This window comes from Blennius ocellaris (assembly GCF_963422515.1).
Source record: "Blennius ocellaris genome assembly, chromosome: 1".
In the NCBI taxonomy this organism is placed as follows: domain Eukaryota; kingdom Metazoa; phylum Chordata; class Actinopteri; order Blenniiformes; family Blenniidae; genus Blennius; species Blennius ocellaris.
Window position 1 is genome coordinate 34672861 of NC_137650.1, and position 15121 is coordinate 34687981.

Here is a 15121-nt window from a genome sequence, read left to right on the forward strand (position 1 = left end):
TCTATTTCTAGATGTTAAGGCACAAGTACATTTCCGCAAAATTAACATTTGTGTAAAACAACAGCGCACTGTGAGGAAATGAAGGAGAAGATAAAAATAACATGCCACAGTTTTCAGGCTGTTAGATTTAATGGGAGCAAATAAAAATTGATGCTTTATCTTAGGGAGAATATTTCATTTCAAAGCTGCTTCTCAGAGCCAATGTTTTTCTTTTTTAAATACTACCTCTGCGAGTGAACATGGATGCTGTAGTTCAAGGTATTGCCTATAAAGCAGCCAATATCTCAACATTTTCTCTTTTTCAGTTATGGAGCTGCATCAGATCTTCATTTTCATATCTTAATATCTTAAAAAAAAAAAAGAGTGGAATAGTGTCACTTCCAATACTGCCTTTCACAAACATATAAATGCTGTCCTTCATATTCTGGGTCGTCATTTTCCAGTTGAAAGTTCAATAAATTCGATGGAGAAATATGCCGATGATCATCACAGTGAACCCTGTTGTCATGGATGACGTCTGTTTAGTAGCTGCAGGAGAAGAGATGATTACAGGTTTGAAAGAAAAAAAACACATTTATAGTTCAATCAAGGAAAATATCAAGAAAGGGTAATCTGCATAGCCACAGAGCAGTATTTTAAAAGAATCTTCATGGGAATAATAAAAGAGACAATAAAATTCACAGTAAATTGGCTCATTTTAGAGGCTCGGTGCAGCTGCAGGGCCCAAAGCAGTTCAGCGTTTCAGTGCCAGTAGACTTTAATGCAGTTGGTGATTAATATCAAGCAGATTATTATGAGCTCAGCGGTTTCCTCAAAAAAAAACAGGAAAATCTAAAAGGCTCCAAAAAGTTTAATTTGCCTGGTAGTTAACGGTTTAATTATCCAAACAGCTGCTGTTTTGTGTGCTGGCACTCAAACATTCATCACATGTATCCTGCCTATTGTCTTCTCCATGATGTACCAGTTTTAAAAAGACAAACGTAATGCGTGAAACTAAAACAAAGCGATGATGGGCTGCATGTTCTTTTAGTGGGGTGGGTTTTTTTTGTTTTTTTTCCCCAAGCATGCCTTATTTCTTGTAATTTTCTGTGGACTTTTGAAGCCATCTTTGTTTTCTGAAATAGATTCGAATGAATTGCAAATGCAGTGAAGAAAAATTCCATTCACCCGTCTTTTAATCTTTCGTTATCAACAACTGCACTGTTGATAACAGCATGTCTGCGGAAAGGTTTTCCAATGCAAGGTCTTACCGTGTGAACCTGGGGCCTCGGGTCTGGCTGTGGTGGTGGTGGTGGTGGTTGTAGTAGGTGGAGCTGTACTGGTGCGCACGAGGCTCACGGGCCCTGACCTGACGGTGTAACTGGCTGTGAACACGCTGTCAACGATGGCGGTCTGAGCCGCGGCGCCTTGGCACAGATCGGGGCACTGGTCCGAGGGCGAGGTGGGGACGCACAGGTTGACGACGCACTGCACGTACATCTGTGGACACGAGGTTACATTGGCGGGTCAGAGCGTTTTAAAACCATTTCAAAACTTTAATCAATAAAACAATACGGGCAAAAGTGAATATCAAAGAAATTTTGCAACGTTAACAAGCTAGCTACGTCCTGAGTTGTTTTGTAATACCACTTTGTACCACCAGGTGGTGCGTTGTCTACATTCAGGCCCTGTCTACGCAACAACATTTTCTTTTTTTCTTCTTTTTTTCTTTATTGAAATTTCACATGTGAAATTGTACAGTTGTGATGGTCTCTGGTAATTTCTTTCTTTCTTTTTTTTTTTAAAGATAAGAGAACAAAAACAGCAACAACAAACAAAAAGAAAACAAGCATGACCAGATGAGATTAGTAACAAAAAGAAGTGAAAATATTGAGTAAATAAGTAAGAAAGACAAATATGACAACATTTTCAAGTGAAAATGCAAAACTTGTGACAGGGCTCATTTATGTTGTGCTCAGTGGTCATATAGTACCATTAATTTTTGTTTTGAATTACAATTTGTTTCTAAGGTTAATTGTATATCTTGAACACTGTCCATTTCAAAATGTTTAATGTATATTTGTATGCATGTGTATATAACATTATACAGCATCCTTTTTCTCTGTCACTGTAATTTCTGTGTATAATGTTTGTAATCGCTGTATTTGTCTAAATCTATGTCATACCCCACTCTTCTAAATAAAAGTCTTAAAAAAAAAAAGTTCAAACAGTGATTCTGTGCACACAGTCTGTTGTTATCAGCATTTTTCACACAATAATGTTGTTTCATGTTAACTGGAGTCATTTTTTAACATTAAAATCAAAATGAATATTTATTAGATATAGACCCAATATGTATCATTTTCAAGTCTGCTTTATAAATGACCAGATATTGTTTATTCATAAAGGAGCAAAACTTTCATTGCATTTTGCGTGCTTGGAATCACTGAAAACGCAGCTTTTGGAAACCGTCTTCAAGGTGGAACTTTTAAAAAAAAGTGCCAAAAATGAAAGTTTTTCATTTTCACCTGAGATCGTTGTCGTGTAAACGGAGCCTCGGAATAGAGAAGCGAGAAACGTGCGTTGCGGTGGCTTTTAAATATACACGTGTGAAACGAACCGTCGTTCCGTTGATCGACGACTTGTTCAGATCAAAGCGGTAGATTTTGACGTTGCCTTGTGAAACGTCAATTTCCTGGAAGTCTTCGGACATCAGACACCTGAGCGGGAAGGAGGGGAAAATAACTGGATTCACCACGGCGCAAGAAAATCTCATTACGTAACGTCAGTCAACAAAAATGATCACATTCACGCCTTCAAAGGGAGAATTGCAACTCACCCTTTGTCAAGAAACCGCTGGCTCTCCTGAAAGTCGTCCGTCTCAGACTCCAGGCAGCTGCTCACCATCAGTTCGACTCTCTCCGCCTCGCTGTCCGACATCACGAGGAGGTCCAGGACGTCGAAGCGGACCCCGTAGACCCGGACCGGGCTGTCGGAGTCGGAGTTGTTGGGCGCGTGGACCGCCACAGCCTCTCGTCGGACTCGACTTTCAAAGGCGGGGTTTGCGCGGAAGGTGGGCGTCCCGGTGAACTGCGCCATGGGCCCCTCCCCCGGGGGGTGAAATTCCACCCATAACCGGAAATCACCGAAGGTCTCCCGCTCCGTGGGCACGCCGACGGCGTAGTGGGGTCCCTGGACCTGGACCGCAGGCACCCGGCAGGCCAGGGGGAAGACCAGGGAGGGCACGCGGTCCACCACAGTGTAGGGACGCACGCTGCGTAACGTGTTGGTGTACACCAGGTCTGTACCAGCATGCTGGGGGCCAGAGAGACACGTAGAGACAGGCTGATGTACGAACTCTTGGAATCGACAGCCGTTCTATTCTTTTGTAAATCTGCATGTCGTAGGTTTAAATGTTGCAGGCAATAATTTATCTGAACTTTATGTGTAATGAAACCAGATAGAAGAGCAACAAATACAGCATTAATGAAGAGATATTTTGGAAACACAACATTTACAACTTCATATTAGGGAGAATTCACGGTGCACTGGATGAGCCCACATGGAAAGAACCTATATAAACATATATGTTTTAATATAGGTTTTGATATAGGTTTTTAATATATGTGACATATATAAAATTGGCCGTTTTCCTATATTAGATGTACATAAATGCACATATATGTACATATATACGTGCATACAGGCACCTATATAGGTACATATATGCACCTATATGGTCTTCTTACATAATTGTTTTTTAGTTAGTTCTTAGTTATGGCCTTGATAATGTATGACAGTTGCCAAAGTGAGATATGGGCTATATATATGTGGAAATAAAGAAGCAGTACAGGAGACCTATACGGCCTGTATATTCACATATATGCACCTCAATTTTGCCTATATGTGGCATATATATGCAGATATGTGCATATATACTGCTAATAGGTTTCATATATGCGCATATATCCTCGTATAGGTTCTTTCCATGTGGGAGTTTCACTCTCAGCGTGTGGCAGGTGACGGCTCAGCTTAATTAAATGTGTGATTATTGTGATTTGATGTCGTTTTTTTTGTTTCTTTTGCGTTTTTTTTATAGTCTGCGGGTACAGCTGCTTTATTGAGATGAATGTGATCCCACCCTGAGGTAATAATTCGGCTGAAAGAGGGAGACAAATATCCCCCAGTGGCTGGAGGAACATGATTGTTAATCAGCGATACGTCACATTAAGGCCTCGTCAGCAGGATCATGTACAACTCCATGTGGATTCACTTCCTTGTGTCCAACCTTCTATGCAATTTCATTGTAGCTGTTACAATGACAATAAGGCTTCTGATACTGAGGTTTCACATTAATTTCAATCAGAATTTGTATTTATTTTTTTCTGCACTCGGCCTCCTTGAAACTATCTCTGCAAGACGAAGCTCGACCACCTGAGGTCCGTAGAGACGAGACATTAAACTGTGTTTGCAAGCGTAATCCTTCTCTGTCTCATGAGTGCAGCAGCGGATCCTCGGCAACGGGAATTAGTGGAGCAGTAACAGTCGTCTGACAGCGACGTTAGCGGAGGTTAATATTATTGCAATATTGGAGGTGACGGATGGTAAACAGAAGGGGAGCGCTGGCCCTCGGAGAAGATTCTCACTCACAGCTCCTAAAATGTGACAATTAGCTGTTAAATTATGACGCTTGTGGCGGTTGGATTAAAAATAAATAAAGTCCTCTGGCCTCAGAGGATTTTTTGCTCAGGATTTTAAAGTGTTTATGAACTGAAGTTGAGCTGCAGAGTGGAGCAGTGGTTTGCACCGATAAGAAGCAGGAACCTTTCGTTGCATTTGCGGCCGTCCGTTTTCACAACAACCGAGCTCAGAGCCTCTGAGGACGCAACTTTTTAAAAATGGCTCCCCAGGGTGGAACTTTTCGAAACGGCTCCGATTGTTTCCATGGCAACGCGGGGGAAATAACTTTCTGAAAACCCGTGTGGAAATGCTGCCACTGCTCATGCACTATAGTAAATAGTTCTGCACATGCTCAGTACATTGACAATAATGGTAACTTCCTCCAGAGGGTCACGACTCACAGTCCAGATACTCCTGGGGCTCAGTACTTTTATTTTGACAGTCACCGTGATAACAGTCTAACTTGGTCGTATGTCCACTGGAATGTCCGTGTTCTCCCACTGTTAATGTTTATATTGTATATATCTTATTACACTATTGAAAAGTTATCATGTTGTGGACTTTACTGGACCAAATCATGACATTATTGAGCAAGACAACGAAACCACAAATTGCTACCATAGACCGAGCGCCTTGCATGGCATCTAACTGAACGTAAAGCACTTTAGGGGCGGATAAATCAGCTGAAAAGTGTCATACGAGTGACTTCTATTTACAATACGAACCCAAAGATCTTCAACTTTATGCTGAACAGTCGGTATATTACAAAATGTCGTCTGGGTCTTGTTCCTACTTGTACAAATGTACAAATCGTTTCAGAATTGATTTTAAACTTCTGTTGTTTGTTTTTAATGCTATCAATGGCCTGGGTCCCTCTTACCTGTCTGATATTTTAACGGTACGTGACCCTGGCAGGGCCCTGCGTTCTTCAGCTCAGCTTCTTCTAGACATTCCAAGGTGGAGATATAAACAGTGGGGTGACGCTCTTTTGCTATTGCTGCTCCCAGACGGTGGAACAAACTTCCCCCATTTTTTTAGGTTGGCTTTTAACTCTGTCTAGGGCAGTGTATGTAGTCTGTATGCTCTGTTTTTATGAATCTCTGGAAGGTTTCCACCAACCTGCAGCACCGTCGCTCCTCCCACAGTCAGCACCTGTGTTTTATTTATTATTTTTATGTATTATTCTTGTATTTATTTCTTAATGTATTGCTTTTATAGCTTTGTTGTGAAACACTTTGGGTACCACTGGGTTATTGTAAAGGGCTATACAAATACAATTTGATTGATTGATTGATTGAAATCTGAAGTAATAATAAAAAATGCAGTAATAATGACTGTACTTTACCACGGTCTGTGTGCCGCAGCCGTACAGAGAGATGGCCGCCATCAGGTGTGTGCTGTTGTAGACGACGGGGCAGGAGGGGCTGTTGAGCTGCAGCTCCGTCAGGTTAACGTTGCTGAGCGAGGCCAGCGGCAGCAGCAGACGCATTTCCGTGTTGTTGCACTTCAGCTCTGCAGACAGCGGCGGGCGATTCGCGCTCACAGACCATCGGGTCACGGAGAAATCCGTCACAAGAACATTTCGATATTATAAAGAGTGACTGCCCATACCTGTTCCCGCAGGTAGTCCGCTCAATTCCCCTGGAAAAGAAAGAGAACTTTGAGGAAGGGCACTCTTTAATTTGATGCTTTATAGGTATTGTTGTGTTGTTTTCAGGAAGCAGAATGACTCACTTTGATAGAACCACACACATCGGGGCGCTGACTGCAAACTGGAAACACAAGAAATGCGGCTCAGTCGGCTTTGTGTGTGTTTTAAAGGGCACTCGGCTCATTATAGGCAAATCATAAAATCAATATTTAAATCAGCTACTTACACTGCAACTAAGTAAATATTTTCACGCTGATCAGTTTACAGAAATTCAATCTTTTACTCTATATAGCACGGAAACTCATAAAAGTCCAGGGAAAGTGAGTTGTAGTTTCTTTTGGGGTTTTTTTCTAGTTGGAAATAATCCCAATCTCTGTCAGATTATAGGAATGTAGAACTGCTGTCAGGACTGAAGGGCACCATCGAGTAAGGATGCACCGATACCAGCATCGGGTATCGAGTCGATACTGCACGGAGAAATTGTACTCGTGAAAACTGGTAAAACTTTTCTCATTCCAGTTACATGTTAATTTGAAAATATCTGCATTTACAAATCTCATAATCTGCTTCTGTTGTTGCCAACTTTATCTGTATTTTTTTTTTCTTCTTCTCAGAAATTAAGGGAATAAAATCCAGCGTGGAAAATGTGTGTCATTGAGATCTCAGGTTTAAAACGGGGTGAATTAAAGAACGTAAATAGATATTATCACACCAGGCTACTGGCTTTGTCCTCCAGAACCGTACTGTGAGGCGTGACGGGGGCCGGACTGACCTCGGGGTGTTCGCCACGAAGCAGACGGGCAGCAGCTGGGTCAGCGAGGTGTTCTCGGAGCGCACCCAGGCGACGGTCAGCTTGGTGAAGGGGCCGAACGACGCCATGCCGAACCTGTAGAGCTCCGGAGGGCCGACCAGCGCCACCTCGGAAACACTGAGAAGACTTCAGTTCACTACAGGTTCCATACAGATCTTCCCCGGATCGTTTTACGTTCGCGTGAACAATTCTTACGTGAAGGACACCCGATTATGAGAATTGAGATTAACACAGTTAGATTTTTCTTCAATATGAGCTTAATCTGGTTCATTTAAAGTCCTAGTGAAATGAAAATTCGACCTCCAAAACATTCTGGCTGTCGATTCGAGGATCCTTTTTATGCTAACTGGTCCAAGGGTAAAATGTTGAAACACGGCAATCTGCGAGAAAATAGCCGATAAACGTTGGTATTTCCTCTGCTGGGCGGAGCTTCTGACAATAATAGAGTGACATCACGAGTTGTGCACACGCCCAAGTTGTGTTCACATTATGCAGGATCAGAGTTTTGACCACGAAGAGGCTGAATTTAACCATATTTCATCATCATCATCATTTCAAACCCAGTGATTGATGAAGAAGACACAGAAGGTGGTTCTGCCATCGGTGACCCCGTCTGGAACATGTTTGAGGAAGCAGAAGACGCTTCGTCCTCCATTCGTCCTCGTCTCCTCGCCTCAGCAGCCGCCACTTTTCACCTTTGAGGCTTTGAGGCTCCTGACTTTTGGCAGAACGACCGGCTTCCTGGATCCAACACGTCCAAGAACTTTTCTGACTGTGGAATCACCGAAGATGAGTCCAGGTATTACTTGATCGTCTACTAGCCGCCCGAGCTAGCGGCTCCCGCTAGCCGCTCCCGCCGCCTGTGCTCCTTTTCTCCTCTCTCGGTCTCTTCCAGGCTCAATCTTTCATCAAGGCTCATAAAACGCCAACTATAACTTCAAAACACTGTTAAAACTTGGATATTTAAGGGGAAACAAGCCAATATAAACACAACAGATGGAGATCTGCACAACTCTTGACGTCACGCCCACGAAGAAGGATTCCCCCGACTTCCTCGGCTGGAGATTCAAAATTCAAATAACTTTGTTATGCGACAACAGTGGTGGGGCAGAGTCGGAGAAACCTTAGAAGTAGAACTATCGTTTAGCTATCGTTTTTTGCAAAGTAGTGTTTTACATTTCACTAGGACTTTAAGGGTTTATGTTCCATCTGTGTGTGCGAGGGGGAAAAAAAAATTAGGAAGCCGCAACGATGCCAGTTTTAAGTTAAAATACCAAAATGACCACATCTGTTTGGTTGCAGCAACACTTGGAACGAGGAGGTTAAGAGCTGACACACTTCTCCAGCTGAGACGTGTAGATGACGGTGAACTTGACCTCCTGGTACGGCAGGACGAACACCACAGACTTGTCTTCCAGGGTCTCCTCTGATGCCAGCGGCTCTTCGCTGCAGCTGGTGTCTGATTCTTCCACTGGAAGGGACAACAGAGACGTTTCAATCATTTTAAACTGAATTTATTATGCGTTTTAATTCGTCTCCCCTGACAAGGTAAGACTCACCGGTGAGCGAGAGGTGCAGCGGGACGGAGCTCAGGGGGGGGTTGTCCACCAAATACCTCGCCTTGGGATACGGAATGAAGTCCTCCACCATCAGGTGGAGGAAATACTGCCTTGCAGGCGCCTCTCCAGTGAACCTGAGCACGCAGTTTTCCTGAAGGAAGAGGAAAATTAAACATTGTGTATTTGAGCTTTCAGCTGTGCTTCAGTAATGAATGAATGAATGTTAAAGTTAAAAGTTATTGTCACAGCAGGGAAACACCCGTGGAACAAACTTCATGACTTCTTCTAAATCAGGTTTTGAAACTATTAATTTCTCAGGCTTTCCCATAAACAATAGTTTTGACTTGTTTTACAACCTTTAAGCCCTGATATGTAACAAGAACCCAAAGTGTAACAACGACCTGAATTGTTTTAAAATATAATGTAATAAAATCCCAAAATGTCATAACTGGTCAATAATGTAAAAATATTTAACAAATACTTACATTTAAATCTTAATGTGTTTAATGTTTATACATTATTTTAGTACTCATGAATGGAGAAATAGATTATAGAGACTATAAATGACTTGGGCAACAGCAAATATACAAAAATATCATAAACTGTTTCTAGATATATAAAAGAACTATTTAGAACTATTCGTTCAGTGTTATTCAAGTTGAAGCAGTTCAAGTTCAAACCATAAATCATTGACTCACTTTATAATGTAATAAAGTAAAGTAAAGTAAAGTAAAATAAAATAAAATAAAATAAAATAAAATAAAATAAAATAAAATAAAATAAAATAAAATAAAATAAAATAAAATAAAATAAAATAAAACAAAATAAAATAAAATAAAATAAAATAAAATAATTATTATTATTAAGGGAAACATATTCTGCCTGTCACCATATAATATTAAAAATGTTTTAAGTATTAAGTCTTGTTACATCATTGAATCATTGACCAGTTATTACATTTGAGGTTTTATTAAAATTATTTCAATAACATTTCGAACTTAGCAATTTTGTTGCATTATCATCCAGTTATTAAATTTCAGGTTTTATTACATCACACTTTACAACAACTCGGGTCATTGTTTCATATCGGGCTCTAAACACGCATCGTTTACACAACAGAATTTTTAAGTGAAAACATAAAACTTTTATTGCGTTTTATGGATTCGTTTCCATGACAACGGTGCTCGAAGCCACTAAAAATGCAACTTTTTGAAAATGTCTCCCAAGGTGAAACGTCTCGGAAAGAAAAACGCTCCGACACAGTTTCTGTGGAAATGCAGCCCTGCTGTTGGCCTCACCTCGTCTACTTCTATAAAGGAGTGCTGCCAGCAGTCGCGACACTCCCCCCAGTCGGGACGGGCGAAGCGACAGCGGACCGTGTCCCCGTCCGGGTCCTTCACCGTCAGCTCAAAGAGGCGAGGACAGTTCACCCGGGCCCTGGTCCCAAAAAACACAGCGAGAGTCGAAGCACAGAGAAAACAAAGCAGGAAACTGGTATCCAATGAGAAATTCAGTCAACACGGTGGAACTGCAAAGCCAAGTTCGATGAAAAGCCAGATCTCTGAAAAAAAGTCTGACTTTTCAGATTAAGCTGACGTCTGTTGTGAAGCATGTGTGTGTGTGTGTGTGTGTGTGTGTGTGTGTGTGTGTGTGTGTGTGTGTGTATAAACACCTTAAGGGAGGAGGAAGAGCGACGAAAGCCGGCCGGTTGAGTTTGCCGTTGTATCCTCGAATGTTGGGTTCTGCATTCATCGACACGTAAAGTTCTGTGTTGAGCCTGAAAGAGGGAAAAAACGGCTCACCTGACTAGATCTCGCGGATAGTACAACAGTCTATAGTACAAGTTTGACTTGTTTGAAAAGCGACAGGAAGAAACAACCCAAAAAAACCCAAAAAACCCCTAATTGAGAATCAGCACAAGTTCAGAAAACACTTGAAGTTACAGCAGCGTACTTGTGGCGTGAGCAAAGAGAAGGAGGTTAGTTTAGCCCGACACTGACGAGCTCCACTGAAATCTACACAGCTCAGGTAAAACACTATTGCACTGAAGGATAGTTATTGTCGAAGGCCTCCCACCCTAAAAGCAGCGGCTGGTTGTAACGGCTGGGTAAAGTCTCCTGCCACTGGCGGACGCACCAGCCCGGGGGGGGCAGCGAGCCGCCGGACGCCACCGGGGGGCTCTGGACCAGGCAGTCCTCTCCTGATGGACACACTCCGGAAACATCCGGGCACGGCCTGGGGAGGAGGGCGGTGAAGTGAGCTCGAACCTGCAGGAGGAGGAGGAGGAGGAGGAGGAGGAGAGAGAGGAGGAGGAGGAGGAGAGAGGAGGGGGAGGAGAGAGGAGGAGGAGGAGGAGAGAGGAGGGGGAGGAGAGAGGAGGAGGAGGAGGAGAGAGGAGGAGGAGGAGGAGGAGGAGGAGGAGGAGGAGGAGGAGGAAGAGGAGAGAGGAGAGAGGAGGAGGAGGAGGAGGAGGAGGAGGAGAGAGGAGGAGGAGGAGGAGGAGGGGGAGAGAGGAGGGGGAGGAGAGAGGAGGAGGAAGAGGAGGAGGAGGAGGAGGAGGAGGGGGAGAGAGGAGGGGGAGGAGAGAGGAGGAGGAAGAGGAAGAGGAAGAGGAGGAGGAGGAGGAGGAGGAGGAAGAGAGAGGAGGAGGAGGAGGAGGAGAGAGGAGGAGGAGGAGGGGGAGAGAGGAGGGGGAGGAGAGAGGAGGAGGAAGAGGAGGAGGAGGAGGAGGAGGAGGAGAGAGGAGGGGGAGGAAGAGGAGGAGGAAGAGGAGGAGGAGGAAGAGAGAGGAGAGAGGAGGGGGAGGAAGAGGAAGAGGAGAGAGGAGAGAGGAGGAGGAGGAGAGAGGAGAAGAGAGGCGAGAGGAGGAGGAGTAGGAAGAGGGGGAGGAGGAGGAGGAGGAGGAGGGGGAGAGAGGAAGAGGAAGAGGAGGAGAGAGGAGGAGAGAGGAGGAGGAGGAGGAAAGAGGAGGAAGAGGAGGAGGAAAGAGGAGGAAGAGGAGAAATGAGGAGGGAGGAAGAGGAGGAGGAGGAGCAGGAGGAGAGAGGAGAGAGGAGGTGGAGGAGAGAGGGAGAGGAGGAGGAGGAGGAAGAGGAGGAGGAGAGAGGGAGAGGAGGAGGAGCAGGAGGAGAGAGGAGAGAGGAGGAGGAGGAGAGAGGGAGAGGAGGAGGAGGAGGAGGAGGAGGAAGAGAGAGGGAGAGGAGGAGGAGGAGGAGGAAAGAGGAGGAAGAGGAGAAATGAGGCGGGAGGAAGAGGAGGAGGAGGAGGAGGAAGAGGAGGAGCAGGAGGAGAGAGGAGAGAGGATGAGGAGGAGAGAGGGAGAGGAGGAGGAGGAGGAGGAAGAGGAGGAGGAGGAGGAGAGAGGAGAGAGGAAGAGGAGGAGAGAGGGAGAGGAGGAGGAGGAGAGAGGAAGAGGAGGAGGAGAGAGGAGAGAGGAAGAGGAGGAGAGAGGAAGAGGAGGAGAGAGGAGGAGAGAGGAAGAGGAGGAGAGAGGGAGAGGAGGAGGAGGAGGAGGAAGAGGAGGAGAGAGGAGGAGAGAGGAAGAGGAGGAGAGAGGAGGAGAGAGGAAGAGGAGGAGAGAGGAAGAGGAGGAGGAAGAGGAGGAGAGAGGAAGAGGAGGAGAGAGGAGGAGAGAGGGAGAGGAGGAAGAGGAGGAGGAAGAGGAGGAGGAGGTCAGACCTGGCAGCTTCCTGCAGGAACTCAGTAGAAACAGACGTTCAGTTATTCAATCTGAGGGTTTCGTTCACATTTCAACGTGTTTCCATTGATGAATTAAGAGGAAACACCCGACATCCTGTATTTTTCACGGCATACATCTAATAAGTTAATTCATGTTTGACATGGTGAACTTTAACACCAACAACAATAAACTTCTAATTTCACATCAGGATTGATTCGTTTTCGGTAATTAATTATTATAGCTTGTAAATGTGTGTTTTTTTCTTTTGCATTGCAATGAAGTATGAAGTCATTTTACGCTGCACAGCGTCTTTAAATCATGTGTTGCAAGCATATTACTCTCTTTTCTTTTTAGGTTTTTGTTGCTTTTTAAACAAACATTTAATTCATAGTTATTTTTCTGCATCTGTTGGTTTTTGGTTGATGTTCAATCTGCCTTATTTCTGTATTCCAGGAATATTGAGGCCAGAGGTTCAACTTCTTTCAACAGAAACGAGGGATATGGTCTCAGATAATTGTTGTTGAGGAAGTGCAGAGTTTGGAGGAAAAAGAACGTAAAGGGAGAACTCTGCGCCCACCGTTTTCCCTCCGGTACTTTCCAGAGGCACCACGTGAACCGTCATCCCCAGAGAGGAGGCTTCACACCCGGGGAGCCACAGGGCCAGAGAGAGTCCCTGGATCAGGACCACCAGACCGGATCGCTTCAGCATCGCAGCTCCCGAGGAAGAGTCACGGCCGGACGTCTGCACAAATACACTTCATATTCAGACACCGCTTTACATTCGTGGCAGTCAAACTGTATTATGCAGCAGTTTTAAAAGATTTCAAAGTGTTAAATAGGAAGATATACACTCATTTAATGGAAGTGTTTAATGGAAATGTTCAATATAAACATGAACTATTATAATAATTTATATGGGACTAGATTAAGCTTTTTGTCTTTATTAATATTTGGGACTTACATGTGGATCAGATTACACTTTATGCCCAATTGGTTCAGAAAACCAGGGAATAGAAAATGTTTCACTTTCCTTTCCATTGTCACATTATCAGTGTAATCATGTGACCATTGCAATGGTTGTTACTCATCAATAAAAAACATAATTACATGTAATATCAGCTTGTGAAGGTACAATAGCAACATGAATGACACTGCAGTGTCTCATTTTGAATGACATTTTAAGTAAAATCATCTGCAAAGGAAAGAAAATATAATAAAAACTGTTTGTTAGATCCTTGTTGATTAATTAATTCATCAGATGTTGATAATTATTTTTTGTGATGTAAATATACTGTATATATATATATTTATATATAGTGTAGTAATATGCACATACATTAAGTTATATGTGTATAACACATATATTATACAAAATTCGCACTTAATACATATATGCAATATAATTTTTATGACAAATACATGTACAAATATTGCACTGTTTATATGCAACATTTACTTATGTACTTATCAGGAATTCCCACATTTTGTTGGTGTAATATATCAACAAACATGTAATCAAATAAACATTTAAAAAAAAGAATTTAAGAAAGTTCAAATATGCAGATAAATTAATAAGAAAATGAAATATATGTTGATAAATAATCAAACAAAGAAATGTGTGAAGATAAATGATAAAATAAATACACGTTTGTAAATAAATATAAATATGAAGAAACTCTTTACACAAATAAAGATTATTGAAAAATGATCCCGATAGCCTCCATCTCCTCGACACACATACATACATTTCATTACTCTTTATTTCACACTTTGACCCGAGTTTGTAGAACAGCATGCGGTTTTATATTACCAGGGAATGTGTATTTACTTTATAAAGATTAATGTCTGTTTGACGTCATGTTATTCTCAGAAAGAGCAGGATGTTCAAAGTGGAACTATTTAAAACAGAAACAATAAGAACACTTCCTTGCAAATATTAACAAAAACAAAAGTATTCAACACTGGTTTAACTTCAAGAGCGTGACAAGACGTCCGAGCCTGTCGAACTGACCGAAATCCAACACTTTGCTTTTAAAAATCCAGCATGTGAGTGTTCAAATCATTAGCTTCACCCTACAATTATTTACCATATAAACAGAAATGTAAGTTGAAGTCTTTACCTGAGCTCCAAGTTCACTCGTTTCCTCGCAGCTCAAGAGAATGAAGTAAAACTGGCTGGACAAGATGAATTACCACCCGGAAGGGTTGGAGAGATTCTTCTGTACCAGGGCGGATTTTAATCTGAGATGCGCCACACAGTCATTTATAGTTCTATTAATACCTCAGATGATCCCGTACGTCAAATTCAGTAACTTCCATTTGCCTCACACTAAGAAACTGAAGGTCTTCACAGAATAAATATGTAAATGAATAAATACACCAATATAGATGTAAATAAATAAATCAGTAAATAAAGTATGGAGCAATAGTTTTGAGTTCCGCAGCTTGTGAAATTCTCTTGAAACATTCAGGCAGTATAATATTGACATTTCTAACCTTTCAATCTCTCCTGAACGTGATTAATCACCTGCAATCTGATAAAAACAAGCCAAATAATTATAGGAAGAAATTCCCCAATAGATCTGGGGTTTTTGTCCATGAAGGCCACTGGATTTTTGCACCACGTTTGAATAAAATTGGCTTCATGTTCAGGTCATTTCCAGTAATAATCATTTGGTTTTGTGGAAATATAAACACTTCCAATCACTTTGCGCCACAAAGACAAAAAAAAAAAAAAACCCCAAAGGTTATTATGGCACCAG

The 15121-nt window shown here is 42.5% G+C and overlaps 1 protein-coding gene across 1 annotated transcript; it reads right to left on the bottom strand.

Annotated features, from left to right (window-relative positions):
- Positions 1–32: 32 nt before the first annotated feature.
- Positions 33–14514, bottom strand: LOC308131025 (uncharacterized protein). Its single transcript, XM_080497579.1, has 15 exons — positions 14480–14514; positions 12937–13101; positions 10757–10947; positions 10353–10457; positions 9979–10117; positions 8681–8831; positions 8460–8592; positions 7083–7238; positions 6394–6431; positions 6271–6300; positions 6005–6171; positions 2819–3294; positions 2600–2699; positions 1251–1479; positions 33–528 (listed from the first exon to the last, which is right to left on the bottom strand). Exons 2-15 carry the CDS (start codon positions 13066–13068, stop codon positions 452–454), a joined length of 2124 nt encoding a protein of 707 aa, XP_080353705.1. The 5' UTR covers positions 13069–13101; positions 14480–14514; the 3' UTR covers positions 33–451.
- Between the last annotated feature and the right edge of the window lie 607 nt (positions 14515–15121).

Coding starts and splice junctions, on each gene's coding strand:
- LOC308131025 (XM_080497579.1), bottom strand. CDS start 13,068: ATGCTGAAGCGATCCGGTCTGGTGGTCCTGATCCAGGGACTCTCTCTG. Junction 7,239..8,459: donor TACACGTCTCAGCTGGAGAA/GTGTGTCAGCTC, acceptor AAGTCTTCTCAG/TGTTTCCGAGGTGGCGCTGG. Junction 6,432..7,082: donor TTCGTGGCGAACACCCCGAG/GTCAGTCCGGCC, acceptor TTGTGTTTCCAG/TTTGCAGTCAGCGCCCCGAT.